This window comes from Dreissena polymorpha, chromosome 11, assembly GCF_020536995.1.
Source record: "Dreissena polymorpha isolate Duluth1 chromosome 11, UMN_Dpol_1.0, whole genome shotgun sequence".
NCBI classification, from domain to species: Eukaryota; Metazoa; Mollusca; class Bivalvia; order Myida; family Dreissenidae; genus Dreissena; species Dreissena polymorpha.
In genome coordinates, this window is record NC_068365.1 from 29621652 (window position 1) to 29641212 (window position 19561).

General features: G+C 34.7%; 1 protein-coding gene across 50 annotated transcripts in view; it reads left to right on the forward strand.

The window, feature by feature from the left end:
• The window catches only part of LOC127849548 (uncharacterized), a 130527-nt gene that overhangs the window by 99837 nt on the left and 11129 nt on the right, over positions 1 to 19561 (forward strand). For all 50 annotated transcript variants that reach the window (XM_052382231.1, XM_052382228.1, XM_052382236.1 and 47 more), the window contains 8 exons: positions 5418 to 5558; positions 8916 to 9068; positions 10723 to 10875; positions 11482 to 11643; positions 14791 to 14943; positions 16476 to 16628; positions 17191 to 17322; positions 18256 to 18399. In XM_052382231.1, coding sequence (XP_052238191.1) covers positions 8978 to 9068; positions 10723 to 10875; positions 11482 to 11643; positions 14791 to 14943; positions 16476 to 16628; positions 17191 to 17322; positions 18256 to 18399 — 988 coding nt within the window. In that variant the 5' untranslated portion in view covers positions 5418 to 5558; positions 8916 to 8977. The remainder of the gene's footprint in view (positions 1 to 5417; positions 5559 to 8915; positions 9069 to 10722; positions 10876 to 11481; positions 11644 to 14790; positions 14944 to 16475; positions 16629 to 17190; positions 17323 to 18255; positions 18400 to 19561) is intronic.

Here is a 19561-nt window from a genome sequence, read left to right on the forward strand (position 1 = left end):
ATTCTTCTTTTGGTTTTCTGTTTTGTATCTATAGGTTTATGACCAGCAATATGTTATAATGTAAAATAAGCCGCGAAAACTCCCCGTAACATCCCGTACTGCGTGTGATGCAGCTAAGAACTGCACAGAAAAAGACATTCGCTATACTTGATCTCATTCATTAAACTATTTACGCCGTATATCTTTTTTAAAGATATTTCTTGTTTAACATTAACCCTTTACCACTAAGATACCTATTTTGACACATTTGTAGTCCTTTAGAAATTTATATTTAATTAAAGAATCAAGTTTCAAAGGTTTCAGTCAAAACCCTTAGATACTGATGAGCAGCAAACAGGATAAAACCTCAACAGACTGCGAGTTACTTGATGGCTGTTCTGGTTTTATGCTGATTCCAAAAGCCATTTTTGCTTTGCTTCTTATGGGGGAAAGGGTATATGACAATAGTTCATTTGGAACTGTTTTTCAGCATGTGATAGCTTGGGAAACATATTCTTCCCGGGATGGCCTTTTCTGACCTCTACCAATCATATAGTGAACCCAGCGACCATTGACAAGCCCCATTTTCATTCTTGCTTTTCCCTTGTTGTTCTCATTCAGTGAAGAAATGTGATATTTCTTACTTAAAGAGTCATTGGCTGTCTGGGTAGTGCAGTGGTAAGTGCAAATGCTTCTGGCCTAGGCGACCAGAGTTCAATCTCTGTGAGTTATGTTGGTGGACACTATACCATACAGGTGGGGTTTTTCGTCAGATACTCCAACTTCTCCCCACAACACAAGACAACATAAATTTGGGCAGTGCTCTGTGAAAAAGGGGTTTAATGCATGTTCATAAAGTGTCGTCCCAGATAAGTCTGTGCAGTCTGCACAGGCTTATTAGGGATGGCACTTTCCACCTTAACTGGAAGAAGAGACTTTCTTTAAATGAAAAATATAATAGCGGAAAGTGCTGTCCCTGATTAGCCTGTGAGTACTGCACAGGCTTATCTGGGACGAAACTTTACGCACATGCAATAAAAACCCCTTTTTAGCTCACCTAAGCACAACGTGCGCATGGTGAGCTTTTGTGATCGCCTTTTGTCCGTCGTGGGTCGTCCGTTTTGCGTTGTCCGTTGTGTGTTGTGCAATGTAAACATTTACCTTGTTAACTCTCTAGAGGCCACATTTATTGTCCAATCTTCATGAAATTTGGTCAGAAGATTGGTCTCAATGATATCTTGGATGAGTTCGAAAATGGTAACGTTTGCTTGAAAAACATGGCTGCCAAGGGGCGGGGCATTTTTCCTTATATGGCTATATATGGCTATAGTAAAATCTTTTTAACACTCTAGAGGCCACATTTATTGTCTGATCTTCATGAAACTTGGTCAGAAGATTAATCCCAATAATATCTTGGACGAGTTCTAAAATGATGCCGGTTGGTTGAAAAACATGGCCGCCAAGGGGCAGGGCATTTTCCCTTACATGGCTATAGTAAAACCATGTTAACACTCTAGAGGCCACATTTATTTTCCGATCTTCATGAATCTTAGTCAGAAGATTTGTCCCAATGATATCATGGATGAGTTAGAAAATGCTTGAAAAACATGGCTGCCAAGGGGCGGGGCATTTTTCCTTATATGGCTATATATGGCCACATTAATAGTCCGATCTTCATGAAGCTTGGTCAGAAGATTTGTCCCAATAATATCTTGGATGAGTTAAAAAATGATGCCGGTTGTTTGAAAAACATGGCCGCCATGAAGGCCATTTTTCCTTATATGGCTATAGTTAAACCTTGTTAACACTAGAGGTCACATTTATTTTCCGATCTTCATGAAACTTAGTCAGAAGATTTGTCCCAATGATATCTTGGATGAATTCGAAAATGGTTTTGGTTACTTTAAAAACATGGCCACCAGGGGCGTGGGCATTTTTCCTGATATGACTATTTATGGCTATAGTAAAACATTGTTATCACTCTAGAGGCCACATTTATTGTCCAATCTTCATGAAATTTGGTCAGAAGATTGGTCTCAATGATATCTTGGATGAATTTGAAAAAAAATTATGTTTGCTTGAAAAACATGGCTTCCAAGGGGCGGGGCATTTTTCCTTATATGGCAGTTGTAAAATCGTGTTAACACTCTAGAGGCCACATTAACTGTCCTATCTTCATGAAACTTGGTCAGAAGATTCATCCCGATAATATCTTGGACAAGTTTAAAAATGATGCCTGTTGATTGAAAAACATGGCTGCCAGGGGGAGGGGCATTTTTCCGTATATGGCTATAGTAAAACCTTGTTTACACTCTAGAGGCCACATTTATTTTCCGATTTTCATGAAACTTGGTCAGAAGATTTGTCCAAATAATATCTTGTTATCTCAGGTGAGCGACTTTGCGCCTTTTAGGTCCTCTTGTTTACAGAGCATGGTCAATTTGTTAAATATTTCAGTAAGAACAAGCTGAAAATGGCAGCTTTTATTCAAATTTATCCCAATTATCTGGAGTCTAGTAAGTTAATTAGGTAGGAGCATTTGGGGATTAGATGTGTAATATAGTCAGAGGTGTGGAAGGACCTCATCATTTTCAAAATACACCTTGAAAAATCATTTTTATGTTCACTGTTTTCACCTATTTGTAGGCTTCAATGATTTTGTTATGTTGACACCATATGTATTACTGTTATTTTACATTGCATTATGTAAGCATATTCATCTGCTTCAGTTAATTTTGCTGTATTATTCTGCTTACCAAGAAATTGTAAATTACATTGTATTGCTAGTTGATTTTGGCAACATGTGGGGTCAGTGAACTGAAAAAACAACAGCATTTATTGTGTAATTATGTAATTTTTCAAAAATAACAAAGCAGAAATGGCTACAATGTGAGGCATGCAATAACTGATTTGAAAAATGATATTGGCGTATAAAAACAAAAATCTTGGCAATGCCACAAAACCAGGTTTTTAACATTTTAGTTGATAATTTAATTTTAATACTTATGTACCGTAATTCCCATCTAGCTTTGCATGTAAGTTACCTACGCAAACGATTAAAGCACAATGTCTTCATCTTAACTGAATTTGTTGACCAGAAACACATTATTTTTATTTTTAGCAATGATCTCAATCTAAAAACCTAATTGCCCTAACAAAATCCTAACTTACATCTGCATTTACCTACCTACCTAACATTTCGTTAAGAACAACATCTCCATAAAAGCGAAATTTATGAAGCAGAAACTATTTATTTATTTATAGTAAAATGACCTTGACCTTAAATTGACTTTTCCCAAATGTAAAACCAAGCTAGGTATTCATGTAAGCTACATAAATGTGAAGTTTCAGTGTTATGCCTCTATCCAACCTCAAGATATTGAATATTTAGTGATATAAGGCATGCAGGCATAATATCTACAAAATACCCAATCCAGTGAGTGATATGGGACCCACTGCAATAATTCCTACATAATGACTTCTAAATAATGGATCCAATCATTGATATGAAGCTAAGATGTAATCTATCTTTTCAAGACCCAATTCAATGAAAACCTGTTCACTATTTGGGTGAAGTATGTTTGTCTGAACATACAGAGACAGTAAATGATAAACATCCATAAAAAAATTCTTTGCTGTCCTTTGGTGTGTTCTTTTTCATATGTCAAAAAGCATCCATGATTATGAAGGGATGTTGGCAGTGAAATACCTTATTGGCCTCGAGAAAACACTGTTTTATAACATTTTTGGCCATAATTAAAACAATAACTGTTGACACTTAGCGTAAACAAAAGTTTAACAATTATGAGAATAATGAAATATCAGACATAATATCAGGAAAGACATTTTGGTAACATTCGCTGGACCTTTATTTACAGCCAGTGACCAATGATCTGTACAATACTAATGCACTTAACCAAAACTACATTAACCCTTTTCCACTCAGAAGCAAAGTAAAAATGGCTATGTGCAAACAGCATAAAACCAGAACAGCCTGCGAGTAACTTGCAGTCTGTTCAGGTTTATGCTCTTTGCTGCTCATCATTAACTAAGGTTTGGAGATGAAACCTTAAAAAATTGAATCTAGAAAGAAAGGTCGTAAATTAAATTAACTTTCTAAGGGACTACAAATGCGTCAAAATACGTATTTAGATGGTTAAGGATTAAGAATAAAACTGATTAAAGCTTGTGTAAGCAATTTGGAACAGTCAAGGCAAAGCATGTGGCCTTGACTTTTCAAAAACAGTTAAGCCTGGTGTACACATAACAGTCATAAGTTACTTATTCCATTGATTCATAATACTATTAAATTTTGTAAGTTAATTGTGAAGTACAAAATAGTATTTATGACGTTATGTAAGTATTTAATTTTCAATTAAGGCTGGTATCATTTTCCAAATCAATTATTGAACATTTTTGTCTTGTTCTGAGAAAACAGGGCATAATGCATTTGCACAAAGTGTCGTCCCAGATTAGCCTGTGCAGTCCACACAGGCTAATCAGGGACGACACTTTCCGCCTAAACTTGATTTTCGGTAAGGAGGGACTTCCTTGAAACTGAAAATACCATAAAAGCGGAAAGTGTCGTCCCTGATTAACCTGTGCAGACTGCACAGGCTAATCGGGGACAACACTCTACGCACATGCATTATGCCCAGTTTTATCAGAACAAGACACATTTTATTGCAATATAAAATATGAGCTTAAGCTATTACTGTTAAAACAGGCTTTACAATTTTCTAGGAATCAGGCAAGAGATTTGCTCTGGTTATGAGACATTTCCAACAAACATTGAAGTCTACGCTGTAACATAGTTTGTATTTATAAATTAATAATGGTAGAAAATTATTACCAAATCTTTTATCACAACAACCATAATTTCATAAATAGGATTCTTGAATTTTGGAGATTATTTATAGTTGTTTAATTATAGAGAATAGAATGTAATAGTTGTTTAATTATAGAGAAAATAACGGTTTAAATATTTACCAAATCATAATTGAACGTAATTAAGTTTAAATTAAAATGTACCACGGTTATCATGGTACAAGTCAAAACGTGACTGCCTATAGGTATATACTTAATGATGTCAAACAAGATTACTTATGAAACACAGTCCAAATATACTTATCTTGAAAAGCCATCAAAAATATTCGTTGACATGGTCAAATAAGATGATTTCTGCCTAGCAACTGCCGATGGCTTCATTGAATCGGAACATAAGAGAGTCGGTCAACTTGAATTTGACAAACATTTTTGAAAGCGTTGTGATGTTTTAATAAGCAGAAATAAAACGTAAAGAAATCAGAAATGGACTTGGTTAATGTTTATCTTGTTATTGCGTTCTCCGTCAACTATGTTACAAGGCTTTCAATTGGTTTAACTAATCGTCCAACAAATCTCACCAAAAAGTCAATTGTTTACTCTTTTCTCCATAGGTCAATGCAAGTACAATGCCGGCCCATGGGGAGAGTGCAATGCGGACACGAATACTCAACAGCGCGAGCGTTCACTGAAGCGTGGTGGAGGCGATTGTCCACCCGTTCAGGTCCAGGAACGGCCATGTCGTGGACAGAGAGGTATCATGGGAAACAGGGTAGCTGAAAAACATTCATCTGACCTTGACCTTAAAGCTGAAATGTATTTAAGATTTCGTTTAATATGGTGCATATATTAATTACCAGATCCAACTAAATTTGTGTTTTAAACTAAGTGCTGAGAAAACGGTAGGATATTTATGAATCTTGCTTTAAATGTTCTGCTTATTGAGGCCATGTGGAGAGGGCAGTCAAGCCAAGTAGAGATCAAGGTCACACTTTCTGTCTTTTCTAATGCTACTAACAATACTTTCATGAAACATACCTAAATGTTTCTCATGTTCTTGCAAAGTGCGACCCCAGGAGGCAGTAAAACCTCTTCAAAGTCTAGTTCAATGTTGAAGGTCAAAAGGATCATTGAGGGGATAAAGATGAAGGGGTCCTTTGGACTGCATTGTTCTTTAAAATTAGTGTAAATGAGACTTAATAAGACTTATGGTCACATTTTAAGGTAAAATTACTACTGATGGAGATATAGCTGGACAGCCTTGTTGAGTCTACTTTGGGTCCATAATATCGCTTGTGGGTAGTTTTTGAAAAATTGAGCCTAAAAGTATACATTTTAAGCTGAAAAGCACATTTAATATACCATAGATGAAAATACACCATTTTCTTTCAGATAGCATAAGCCGGTCATATTTACATTTCATGTAAAAAAAAACATGAGATGTTCCATTAGGCATTCATTTGTTGTTGTACATTAAGACATGTAATTTATGTTATGTTGTATGCAGGATTGGTATGTTTTTATCATGCAGATGTGCATGTTGTCTTGTTAATTTGAATTCAAATTCTATGTCAGTCCTGGTGTTTGCAATGCTCATATTACTGCAATGAATCTTTGTATTGTTTAGGATGCAGCATTATGTTCAACATATATTTGTAGTAGTCACCTTTTAAAACATTTATTCATTAGTGATTTTATTTTAGAAATTCAGCTTGAAATTGTTGATAGACCATCTGTACTGGTAAATAAAACAGTTATTAGTTGGTCGCGTTAGCGGCTGACTAAATTTACAGAGCATATTTTGCAAATCAGTATGTGTTTAGAAGCCTTAGCTACGGTAAGAACCGCAACTCATTCTGCTAGGGACGATAACCGCTGCCTGTCTGCAGCAGACGACAAATGATTCTGCTCTAGCAGTGAGTGTATATACCAGCTTGTAAGACGACATTGGCCAGTCTAGTGTTTATCATTGAAATCTGTACATATTGGCTGCTGTCGGGGAAAACAGGGCTTAATGCATGTCAAGTAAGATTATCCTGTGCACACTGATTAGCCTGTGCAATGCGCACAAGCTAATCAAGGACGACAACAGCCAACAACTTCAGTGCCTTCAGCGCTTTGATTTATTAATTGAGAAGTATACATGTTGCATAATGATCATTTTGAAACAGCATAACACTCCCTTTCTTTTTCCTCTACATAATTGCAATATTGTACCATACCAGTTCTTACTTTACAACACATTTTTAAGGTCTATGAACACCCCCCAATCACCCAATCCAATGGCACCACAGAATTCATGATCTTCTTTCATGAAGCAATTAGGCTATTTTATGGTCCATCTTTGTACTGCATTTTTGCAGGGAAATATATGCCAAAAACTAGCTTGTAAACCCTGTCAGCGCTGGAACCGAATTTTAAAGGCCTTTGCAAACAGTTTGAATCCAGATGAGACGCCACAGTACGTGGCGTCTCATCAGGATCCAAACTGTTTGCTATTTTGATAGTATTCTTTGAAAAAAATCGAAGAAAATGCTAATTTTAGAAATTCAGCAGACAACATTTTAGCAGACGACAAATTTCCCAGCATTCAAAGGGTTAAAGGCTGGATGCATGTTTCTGATATTCAGCCCCCTTCCTCGAATAGCTTGCATACATCTGCAGTGACCATTTATGTGTTTAATAATGTAAGTCAGATAATGACGCATAATTATATCAGTTTTTATTCTCAGGACTGTACATTGTTGAATGATGAATGTTTATGTCATGAAAAATGGGTTTGTACACACAAGGTGGTACATGTGATCAGTCTTTGTCTGAACTTTGTCATGTTGCAGTGGCATTGTGGATACGGTGTTTACCCAGTAATCAGGAGGTCTTGGGTTAGATCCTCTCTCTAGGGGTTGTCTCAAGACCCTCTGTTTATGCAGCATGTACTGGTTCTACCCAGGAATTAGTCTCGAGAGTTTCTCAATAAGCATTAGGATTTTTATGCACTTTAGCTTAAATGAAAAAAAAGTTAATGAAAAGGTTTAAATCAAAATCCAAGTTTGTCAGGGCCATTGTGTTAAAGTGAACACATTGCTATTATACATAAAATACGATGATCAAATTAATATCCACAAAAAGACCCCAAATATTGAAGTTTCAATCGTTTTCAGGGAGCAATGGAGAGTAAAGAGTATTGAAAAGTGTGGATCATAGTAAAACGATTCTCAGAATACCACAATTTATTGTTTTAATTTCATCAAATTGGTTAATGAGATATGGAGATATCTTTTCTGGCCATCTATCTGAGAACCAAAAACTGCCTGGTTCAATTGACTGGAAAATGTAATGCCTTGAAACATGAAACTACTTCAAGTAAGACTGGTGAACAAACATGTTGAGAAACTTGGTTTTAATTGCTTTATAGTGTTGGCCGCCTGCTGTGCGTAAGCTATAAACCACACAAAATAATGTTTAAGAATTGCCTTCATGAGGCCAATAAAATGATTTGCATATTGCATAGAGCTTTTAACCATAACATTAAATCTTACCTAATTTCTGTGAAAACTGTTCCAATGAACATCTGTTACATTTTCTTAGGTATTTTATCCACCCCATACAAAGTAAAGTGGGTGTATACTGCATTCACTATATGTCTGTCTGTCTGCCTTGCCTTGCCTGGTCTGTCTGTCTGTCTGTCTGTCTGTCTGTCTGTCTGTCTGTCTGTCTGTCTGTCTGTCTGTCTGTCTGTCTGTCTGTCTGTCTGTCTGTCTGTTCGTCCGTCCGTCCATCTGTCTGTCTTTGTCTTGTCTTGTATTGTCTGTCTGTCTTTCTGTCTGTCTTTCTGTCTGTCTGTCTGACTGTCTGACTGTCTGTCTGTCTGTCTGTCTTTCTGTCTGTCTCTACACCTTTCTGTCTGTAGGCAAAAATTTGTCCACAGAAAATCTTTAACACTTTTAAACATACATCATTCACACTTGCTACAATTGTTCCTTGTGATATTTATAAAGTTATGTCCCCTAGTGCGAAAGAACCCATAGCAACACCACAGTCATGTAATATTCAATATTCAATTTATTACAAATACTCGTATTTAGAATAAATAAGTCTTTCTGTCACTACAGGCACCTGTAAATATAAGCGTGGGACCTGGAGCATCTGTGATCCAGTGTCAAACAAAAAGACGATGTTGATGACACTGAAAACTGGTGGATCACAGTGCCCACAGACTAAAACTAGAGAGAAAGATTGTAAACGTCAAAAGAAGTCATCAAAAGGTATTGACACCTAAACAAAAATTGTCCACAAATTTAAATGCACAAAAATATTCCCTAAAAGACAGTGTGCAAACATTAAGAGCCATCTTGACAATTTTCTGATGCATTTACATTGGGATATTTCTGTTTATCATACCACACCATTGATATCTGCCTGTTATAAGGCTGTATGATATATATTTTTATATCCCTTCAGCAGGAAGTTGTTATATCATTCGATGTTTCATGTTAGTTCATATTAATCAGAATCAACTATAAAGTAATCTTTTTTGTTGAAATAGAATCAGATTCAACAGGACAAACAATTTTGATACCAAGATGTTGAGTAATTTATACAGAAAAAGCAACATAAACTTAAAGAAACATATTTTAGAAATATTAAGTGCAAATACTCATGATGTCATTATGAACACATCAAACGTCAAAACTAGTACTAATGCCCGCAAAAAAGCAGCGGCGTAGCTATTATTTTTCACTATGTCTGATAAAATGGGCGCTGTAGAGGTATGATAAACAGAAAAACTGATTATTGCCTGATCGTTTTGTAATATATCAAGCTTAGAACGAATAAAATAAAGGCTTGGCAAGCTACGTCATTAATTTTATTCTAAGCCTTGCCTGATATATTACAAAACGATCAGGTAGTAACCTGTTATTCTCTATAAATCACGTCACTTCCCAAATGGTGTCGATCAATGATAACCTGTGCTTGTAAACACCATGCCATTACTGGGTATGTATGAATTACTGATCTAATCATCTCCTAGGATAACATTTATTTTGTTTTATAGAATGCTATATTACCATTGAGTACAATGATTGATCATTTGATATCTGCATTTTAAAGAAGCATAAATTAACAAAACACTGTTTTCAAAAGCAATCAGATGATCAGAGTTGGCAGAAGTTTACATCACACCACGCGTCTAAAAATAATACAAATAAAAAACTTGCGGATGATTTATTGGGTGCTTACGACTATTACAACTGCCTAACCGCTTGATGCTATCAGATGAAACAATTGTCTATACTTGATATGCATGTCTATTAATTTAAATAAAGCAATTGCGATTGTCCACTGACAACCAGGTTTTATGACAGTCATCTGGTTGTAAAAACGCAAGCAATTTGTCACAGTATTAAGACAAATAGGTATAATTATGATCAAATGCAACTGTAAAAATGTGTAGATTCATTAATTATAGAGAAGATCGGGGTGTCTGAAAAATAAGTCACACAAAATATTTATTTTGGCTAAAAAATGAAAAATAAGTCACACAAAATATTTATTTTGGCTAAAAAAGTGGATGTCTGGAAACTTTATTATAGTATTCTTTCACTGTAGTGTATACTTTTTCTGTGTACAAAAAAAGTGTGCCCTAAAATATTGTTTGATACAAACATCAAGTGGGATTATGCATCAGTCGTAAAAAATAATGCTTTTCAATTTGAACTTTATAACTACCCTAAAAACAAGACCTACATGTTAAGCCACCATTCAATTAAACTGAAATTATAATCTGTTACTTTGACCCTGCAATATTATTCTGAAAAAACACTGAATGAAATTAATTTGCGGGGGGGGGGGGAGTATGAAAAAAAAAAAATTACTTTTTTAAGGAATAATTATATGTGTTCATTTATTTGTTATTAGGATGTGTATACAAGAAAGGCAGGTGGGGGGAGTGTGACCAGACCACGAATGTCAAAGTCATGGTCAAGACATTGAAGAGAGGGGATCCAAACACATGCCAACCCACCATGACTGTTGAGAAAATCTGCAAACGCAAACATCAAGGCCTTAAAAGTATTTTCTCATGGAAATGTTTCAGACTTAATTTCTTTGTGTGTTCAATGTTTATGTATCATTTTCTGTACGATTTTTAAAGGATCTCCTGCTTGTTTGGTCATTTCATCTACTGCAATATAATTATTAATAATGCTACTTAACCGTATAAATGCAATTAATTTTGTGGATCCATCAATTAACAATGACAGACATCTTTTTAAAGTGTCAGTTGTTAAATGTTAATTTGGTTTGCCATAGTGAATATTGAAATACTCGAGAATGTTTCCGTTTACCGGTACTATTTTGTTTGACATGGCAGAAACATCTTTTCTCACAATTTTCAACAAACATAAAAAACAAATACATAAAACAGTGACTGTTTACTCACCCAACAGAAATTCATTAAAAAGTTATGCATTGAATAATAATTCCCTTATTATCAATAAAGAATACTTATTGATATTGTGCAATGGTTTGCATTTAGATATCATAAGAATAAATAAAAAAAACAGTCTTTAATTGTGATCACCTGTTCTCACAGGTTTGATCTATAGTGCTATCACCAATTTTTTCTGCCCTTAAAAAATGAAAAATTAAGTTAAATTAATTCTTGGCCTTTTCCAGGTAATTGCAAGTACATAAAAGCAAGTAAATGGGGAAAGTGTGACCCAAAAACAGGTCTCAAGTCCCGAGAAATGGTCCTGAAGAAAGGTCGTTGCCAGCCGAGAATTAATGAGACCAGACCCTGTGGAAATAAAAAGAAAAAGAAAGAAGAAAATCAGAATGGTTGGTGAAGTTTGTCCCCATGATTATAATCAGTCTAAAAGGATAAAACATTGATGAAAAACTAAATTTTAATAAGCCTCATTCTGAGAAAACTGGGCTTAATGCTTGTGTTTAAGTGTCACTTTCCGCTTCTATGTTATTTTACTATTAAAGGAGTTCTGTTCTTAGCGAGAAATCAAGTTTAGGTGGAAAGTGTTTACTGTTTCCTATCTAGACTGACAACTTATGCACAAACATTAAGCCCTGTTTTCTCAAATGAGGCTCAAATAAATGAGTCATGTTCTGAGAAAACTGGGCATAATGCATGTGCGTTTACTGTCGTCCCAAATTTGCCTGTGCAGTCCGCTTTGGCTAATCAGGGACGACACTTTCCGCTTTTATGACATTTTTTGTTTAAATGAAATCTCTTCTTAGCAAAAATTCAATTAAGGCGGAAAGTGTCATCCCTGATTAGCCTGTGCGGACTGCACAGGCTAATCTGGGACAACACTTTACGTACATGCATTAAGCTCAGTTTTCTCAGAACATGACTCAAATGTAAATGACAAGTAGAACATCAACGAAAATAGACTTATACACAATTACAAAAAATGTTCTGCTTTAAGATCAAAAGCTCATTCATATGCATGTACACTGTTGGGAAATCCCCACTACCAGTAATCTGTGCAGATTTGATCATAAAACACATTGACACAATTTATAGTTCTGCGTAAAATGTGACTTAACGTGTCTCTATTGGCTAAACTTGTCATCGAAGTAAAGAACGTTTGATTTATTGTTCCATTAAAAGATAGTAAATTTTAGATTTCTCAACATTTTTTATGGTTTGATTTGAGGTTGCAAAAAACAAAATGGTGGCATGCAAATCATTTATACTTACTTAAAATATGCATATTGATAACTAATACATGATTACATGTATATGGTCATTAATACAGTTTTTAATATTTGCTTAGTGAAGTAGTCAAATAAGATTTAGTACAGATACTTAAGTCACAGAGGCTAAAAAATGGGAGCGCTTGTGTAAATATTAATTAGCTCACTTTATTGAGAAAATATTTCATTATTTACCCCCAGGCAAACAAATATCCTCATTAATTACACCCTTGGCGTGTTTTGTTTATTTGTATTTGGTATTCTGTTTTATTTATACACATACTTTAGTAGTAGTTGAATAACATTAATTGCAATAATTAATTATATTGATTAAACTTTATTTCAATAGGGGAAAAAGTTAATGATTAGTGGTAACAATAATATAAATTTTCATGCTTAAATGTCAGGTTACTTTTGTCAGGCTTTACCCAGGCCATGTATTAGTTGATAACGTTTAAGATATTTTGAACATTACTACGAACTAGTTTATATTTCAGAAAAGAAAAGTTTTCACTTAATTTTGAATGGTTTACTACGCCGTATTGGGCTGTGAATATTTTGTCAAAGTTTGCTGTGTTGATTATGTGCATGAATGTTTCAGGAAATGTGCATATTTTAAATGTTTAGATCTTTATAACGTCATGAGCATGACAGTTTAAAGTTTTTGCTCATGACATAAATGTTATACTTGTCTCAGTGTTAATGTATGCAAAATGGTGCCTCAGGTTAAATAAAATTAAAAATTAATAAATTTAGTTCTGACCTTAATAGTAATTAAGGAGTGTAGTGTACACACTGTTTTATAACCGTCATTTTATAAATGGGACATGACACTTAAAAAGCAAATGATTTATTATTATTTATGAACTTCTATATGGACATGAAACTATAAAATCTATTGGTTTTGACAAAAAGGTATCTTCGAAAGGAATATTTCATGCCCTGTTGACAAGATGTTAATAATCTTAGTCATACTTCTTCATTTGTCATGTAGTACACATTTACATCAATCAAACAAGTTCAATGTCAGGTTCTGTCAAATCAAAGTTGGACGTCATCAGGTTTATATTGTAGCTTGGGGCAGTGTTAAATGTTTTCAGTAGTTAATTGACCTGCAGTTGTACATTACTTTAGGTATTTATTAAATTCTGCTGGATATTGTCCGTGTTTATGTTTAATTGACCATGATTTTATTATTCTGTCATAAATGTTATGTGATTTACAGTGTGTATGCAAAAAATACATTTATCTTTGTTGCTGACCACATTTTTAGTATTATGCAAAGTAATCAATGTCCATATATACCGGTAGTAAACAACTGAGCAAGAGGTTAAGGGGAAGTAACTGCTAATTGAAAACAAAATGTTTTAACATCTGCTGATATTATTCAACTTGGACAATTAAAGTGTCTGACTTTATATTGATTCATTTGTAACCACAACTGTTCTGGAAAATGCAAATGTATTCATATTTATTTTAATTATAATATAAAAAGTCTTTAATGACACTCTTCCAAACAGTAAGTAATAAAAAACTGCTTTCCAATTTATAACTCATTTATAAATCATTTTGCTAGTGATAACCACAATTTCAATGAAAGGAGTCAATGCTAACAAATGTGAGATTATTTTTTATTGAGAACATCATTATATTCTTGAATAAACCAGTAGACCAACGCATACTGCTCTGCTTTTTTAGCTAACCTGATCTCAGGGTGTTATTGTTAATTTTGTTAGTTGTTCCTTGTCTGTCATTCGTCTTAGACTTTGAGATTAGACGTTCTTAGCCCACCTGAGTACAACAAACTCATGGTTAGCGTATGTGATCTTCTTATGACCATTGTATGTCATGAGATGTCCTTGCATCTTCAATAATGATCTTGTGAAAACTGTGAAGGTCACATTTCTTGTTTTGTAAAAGGTTAAATGTCCAAGGATTCAAAGTAAATTGATTGAATTATACAACCATATTCTCTTATTTACAACTTAAATATTAATGCACTATCGGTCATTGCAGTAATTTTTTTAGATGTATAAAACGATCAGTATTTAATGAAATGACTGAAAAATAACATGCATGATAATTTATAATTAATTTAAAACTCGACAATAAGTTTTAACCAAAGATCACATTCCATATTTTGCAGAATATTGAATCAAAATCAGGGTCTAAGGCGCTCATCTGTAAAAGTGTCTCATAAGTAAGAATTAGCAGTCATCATATGAAGCAGATGACAATCTGCATATACTTTTATTCATTTCTTTTGCGCAGGTTGCAAGTATGATAAGAGTGCATGGAGACCTTGCGAGGCGGCGTCCAACACAGTGTCACGCACACTGACCTTGATAGAGGGCGATCCTAGCGTATGTAACGCCACAAAAGTTCAAACAAAGAAGTGCAAAGATCGACATCTACGTCCACATTGTACGAAATTTTACTGATTGTGTTGTTTGTTTCTTTGAATGTATTGAACAGTACTTCAATCACAAACCCAGCCGCACTCTGGGAAAACGGGACTTAACCCTTTGCATGCTGGGAAATTTGTTTTCTGCTAAAATGTCGTCTGCTGAATTTTAAAAATAAGCGTTTTCTTCGATTTTTTTCAAAGAATACTATCAGAATAGCAAACAGTTTAGATCCTGATGAGACGCCACATTCTGTGGCGTCTCATCTGGATCCAAACTGTTTGCAAAGGCCTTTAAAATTCGGTTCCAGCACTTAAAGAGTTAATGCATGTGTGTAAAGGGTTAATTGCCTCACTTGAATCAGTGGTACTGAAGCATGGCCAAAGAACATTTGGTGTATTAGATATTAAATACAAATATGGTCCTTTTGATAATTTAATCAATGAACATGGTCCTCTGAAAATATGATTGAACCATATTAGTGCTAATTGCAAGCTTTTAGTGTTTCTATCATCCAGATTTTTGTTGACCTGTCCCCCTCTCAAGTGAAGGGGCTGGGCTGGAAAGTCAGCTCTGAGATGGCTGATAATATATTCACACAATATTCTTTGAGTTACACTTTTCATGCTTTTTACTTTTTTAGATGATGAATGATTGAATTACAAATTATGTTCAACATAATTTTCATGTACCAATCAATGGGTGCTATAAGTATGTATGTATGCTTTCTGTCAATGGGGAGCAATAAGCATTTGTTAAATGAAGTAACTATTGCAAATATTAATAAATATCTTCCTGTTAAAAATTTCATAACATATATGAAAGTCTGACTTATTTTCTTTTAAGGAGAATTTTATTGTTTTGTTTTATAATTCAAAGGCTAGTTGATTTTATAAATGTTTTGCCCTAAATAGATAGATTACAATATTTTTCAAATAAATATGTATATTTGAAGGGCACGCATACAGAATCATGTATTTAAATGGTCTCAATACAATTAAGTTTTGTCCAATGGCCCTAAATACAGGTAGATATGAAATATTTCTGATTAAAATGTCTATTTGAATGTGGGTATTTGATGCCTTCCTTAGCATTGCCTTCTGCTGATTAATGTTCCCTCTACCAAGTTTATGTACCCTCTACCAAGTTAATGTACCCTCTACCAAGTTAATGTTCCTTCTACCAAGTTAATGTACCCACTACCAAGTTAATGTACCCTCTGCCTGGTTAATGTATCCTCTACCAAGTTAATGTACCCTCTACCAAGTTAATGTACCCACTACCAAGTTAAAGTACCCTCTACCAAGTTAATGTACCCACTACCAAGTTAATGTACCCTCTACCAAGTTAATGTACCCTCTACCAAGTTAATGAACCCTCTACCAAGTTAATGTACCCTCTGCCAAGTTAATGTACCCTCTGCCAAGTTAATGTACCCTTTGCCAAGTTAATGTACCCTCTACCAAGTTAATGTTCCCTCTGCCAAGTTAATGTACCCTCTGCCAAGTTAATGTACGCTCTTCCTGGTTTATGTATCCTATGCTCTCATAGTGTGCAAGTACCGTCGCACAAGCTGGGGTGAGTGTGACGTAACAACAAACATGCGACAGATGGTGAAAACTCTTAAAAGAGGTGACCCAGCAAAGTGTGAACCTACACAAACGATTGAGAAGAAATGCAAATCTAAGAAAAACAATGTTAATGGTAATAATTTTTAATATGCATGTATATAAATAATGTTCCTAATAAAAATGTGTTAATGGCGAAAAAAATAGATTTTATATAAAGGAGATTTATCAAGGCTATTATAAAATGGAAATACTGATAAACATGTAGTGTTAATGAAAAAGGGGAGGATATTACTTTAATAAGTGGTTAGGAAATTGTTTAAATAAGGGTGGTGGTCATTAACGATATATCAGAGATGGGATATTATACTAATTTATTAAAAAGAGTTGTTTCAACATTATTAAATTAAGGGGTGTGTGTCATAACTCAAAAGAGATTGGGAAACATGATTAAAATAACGGATGGGGCATTATTTAAAAAGGTAGTGACATGATTAAAATAAGAAGTAGGATATTATCAAGACAAAGGGTAAGGTCATCACTAAAATAAGTAGTGGGGCGTTAGGAAAAATTAATGACAGATGGGGATGGCATTATTAAAATGAAGTTTGGGAATTATTCAAATGAGGGGTGGTGCATCATTAAAATGAGGGTATTTAGATGTTTATAGAGAATGTACAGTATGCAATATTTTTCAGTATGTCAGTACAAGATGGAACCATGGTCAGGATGTGATCTTACAACAAACACGATCACTCGTCGTCAGGTCTTGACAAGTGGTCCTGCAACATGCTTGCCAGTGAAACAATATTCTAGGAATTGTAAAAAACGTCAGTAATCCTTGTTATGTATGATTATTTGATAACCTTTCGTGATTGCCAGTGTAAATATATGCACTTTAAAATGAAACTATATCATACTTCTATGATATTAATTGACTTTATTGTGCAGAACCTATCAAGAGCTAAGTTGTTTTTATTGATTGATCTATTATTATTTAAAAATCTCTTGTGTTAACATTTTTATGTTAACAATGGTGTATTTTTTTCCCCCGTTACTTCAAATATAAAACTTTTTTCCTCCATACATTATTACAGCTATGTTAAAAGCATGGCTGCATAATTCTGTACAGTTCTTTGCCAGCATTGCACCTTTTGTAGAGCATCTGCTGTCTAGTGGTATTTACATGATGCGGAATCTCATCAGGGTCTGTTTGCTTTAAGGAATTTCTGTATGAAATATTCTAAATATAGAAATAAATATACTAGACATCCCTAATTTTGGAAATAAATTGATCCAATTTAGAAGAATGGGAGAGTATACTAGGCATAAATGGGTTAATGAATATGGTATGCTTACCAATGTGGAGATCTCATCCTTACTGGTAGTGTTCTCGTGAACTACTCTTAGACACCAAGTACTGGTTCTACTCAGAATTTGGACCTCATTCTTAGCTACTTTTGCCCAATGCCAGACCTGTAATGTCCTTAAATTTGCCTCGTTCTGAGAAAACTGTGCTTAATGCATGTGCCTAACACAGTCTGCACAGGCTAATCAGGGACAAAACTTTTCGCTTTTATGGAATTTTTCATTTAAAGGAAGTCTCTTCTTAATGAAAATTCAGTTAAGGGAGAAATTGTGGTCCCTGATTAGCCTATCTGAACAGCAGAGGCTAATCTGTGACGACTTTACGCACATGCCTTAAGCCAAATTTGTCATGACCTAGGCTCACAGTGGTGCATATCCCTGAATGTGTATTACAGAGTGTCGGTTTGAGAGCGGGGAATGGTCAGCATGTGACAAGGAGACTTACCAGACCACCAGAGTGGACAGACTCCGGCCTGGCTCTCTGGCCACATGTCCTAGCGCCCGCGTGCTGTCCAAGAAATGTGGCAAGGGTGAAAAAAGTATGGGCTTGTGTGACATTGATCCTATGCATGCTGGGATATTTGTCGTCTGCTAAATTGGTGTATGCTGAATTTCTCAAATAATCATTTTCTTCACTTGTTTTAAAAGACCTATATCAGAATAGCAAACAGTTTGGATCCTGATTACACGCCACGTTTTGTGGCGTCTGATCTGGATCAAAACTGTTTGCAAAGGCCTTTAAAATTTGGTTCCAGCGCTAAAAGGGTTGATGTGATAAGTTAAGTCAGTAAATAACAATATCAATCATAAAGTTAAGATAGGTTAATGATAAATAATTGGGTATGGGGTCCATAAATGGCACAATAGATAACCCAGTCTGTACCTGAGCAGGAATTAACAAGTTAAAAAATTAAAGAAATTTCTATTCACATAAAGAACACGTTAATCAATATGAGATATTGGCAAACCACAGGTGTGTTAAAAATTGCTCTTAAATACAAAAAGGCTAATGTGTTCTTTAAGCAACATTAATACAATAAAATAAATCTTCAAATTGAGTTTGCCTCAAACGAGATGATAACAAATTGTGTGCTGATCTGCTTACTTAAATAAAGTCATATGACCAAAATTGCTCAAACCCCTGAAATAATTAAACTGTTGTTTCATTGATACAGTTGTTACTTATCACCATCCCTAATCCAACCATATCAACTGATCACACCTTGACCTCACTTTCGACTTTACCCACATAACCTATTCTAACTTTGACTTTGAGGTAGTTTAAAATTTGAATAATTCAAACGGACAGTTGCTGCTTATCACCATTTCTAGTTACATATTCAAACTTTGACCTTAATGTTAAGAACTTTAATTTTTAAAATGGACAGTTTTACTTGTCATCATTCCTAATTTACTGGTGTCACCCATTCACACATTAACCTTGACCTAATTTTGATGTTGACCTAATTCAGACTAAAATTAATTCAAATGGGCAGTACAGTATCACCAATTTCTTTAGAGGTCACTGTTTATTGAATACAGTGTCCTGAAATTTCCTGTTGCCTGGAAACAAAGTTAACAACAACCGCAGTATCTTTTACTCATTTTTAGCTCACCTGATTGCTCAGGTGAGCTTTTGTGACCGGTCTTTGTCCGTCTTCCGTCCGTCCGACCGTCCATCCGTCCGTCGTTCACATTTGG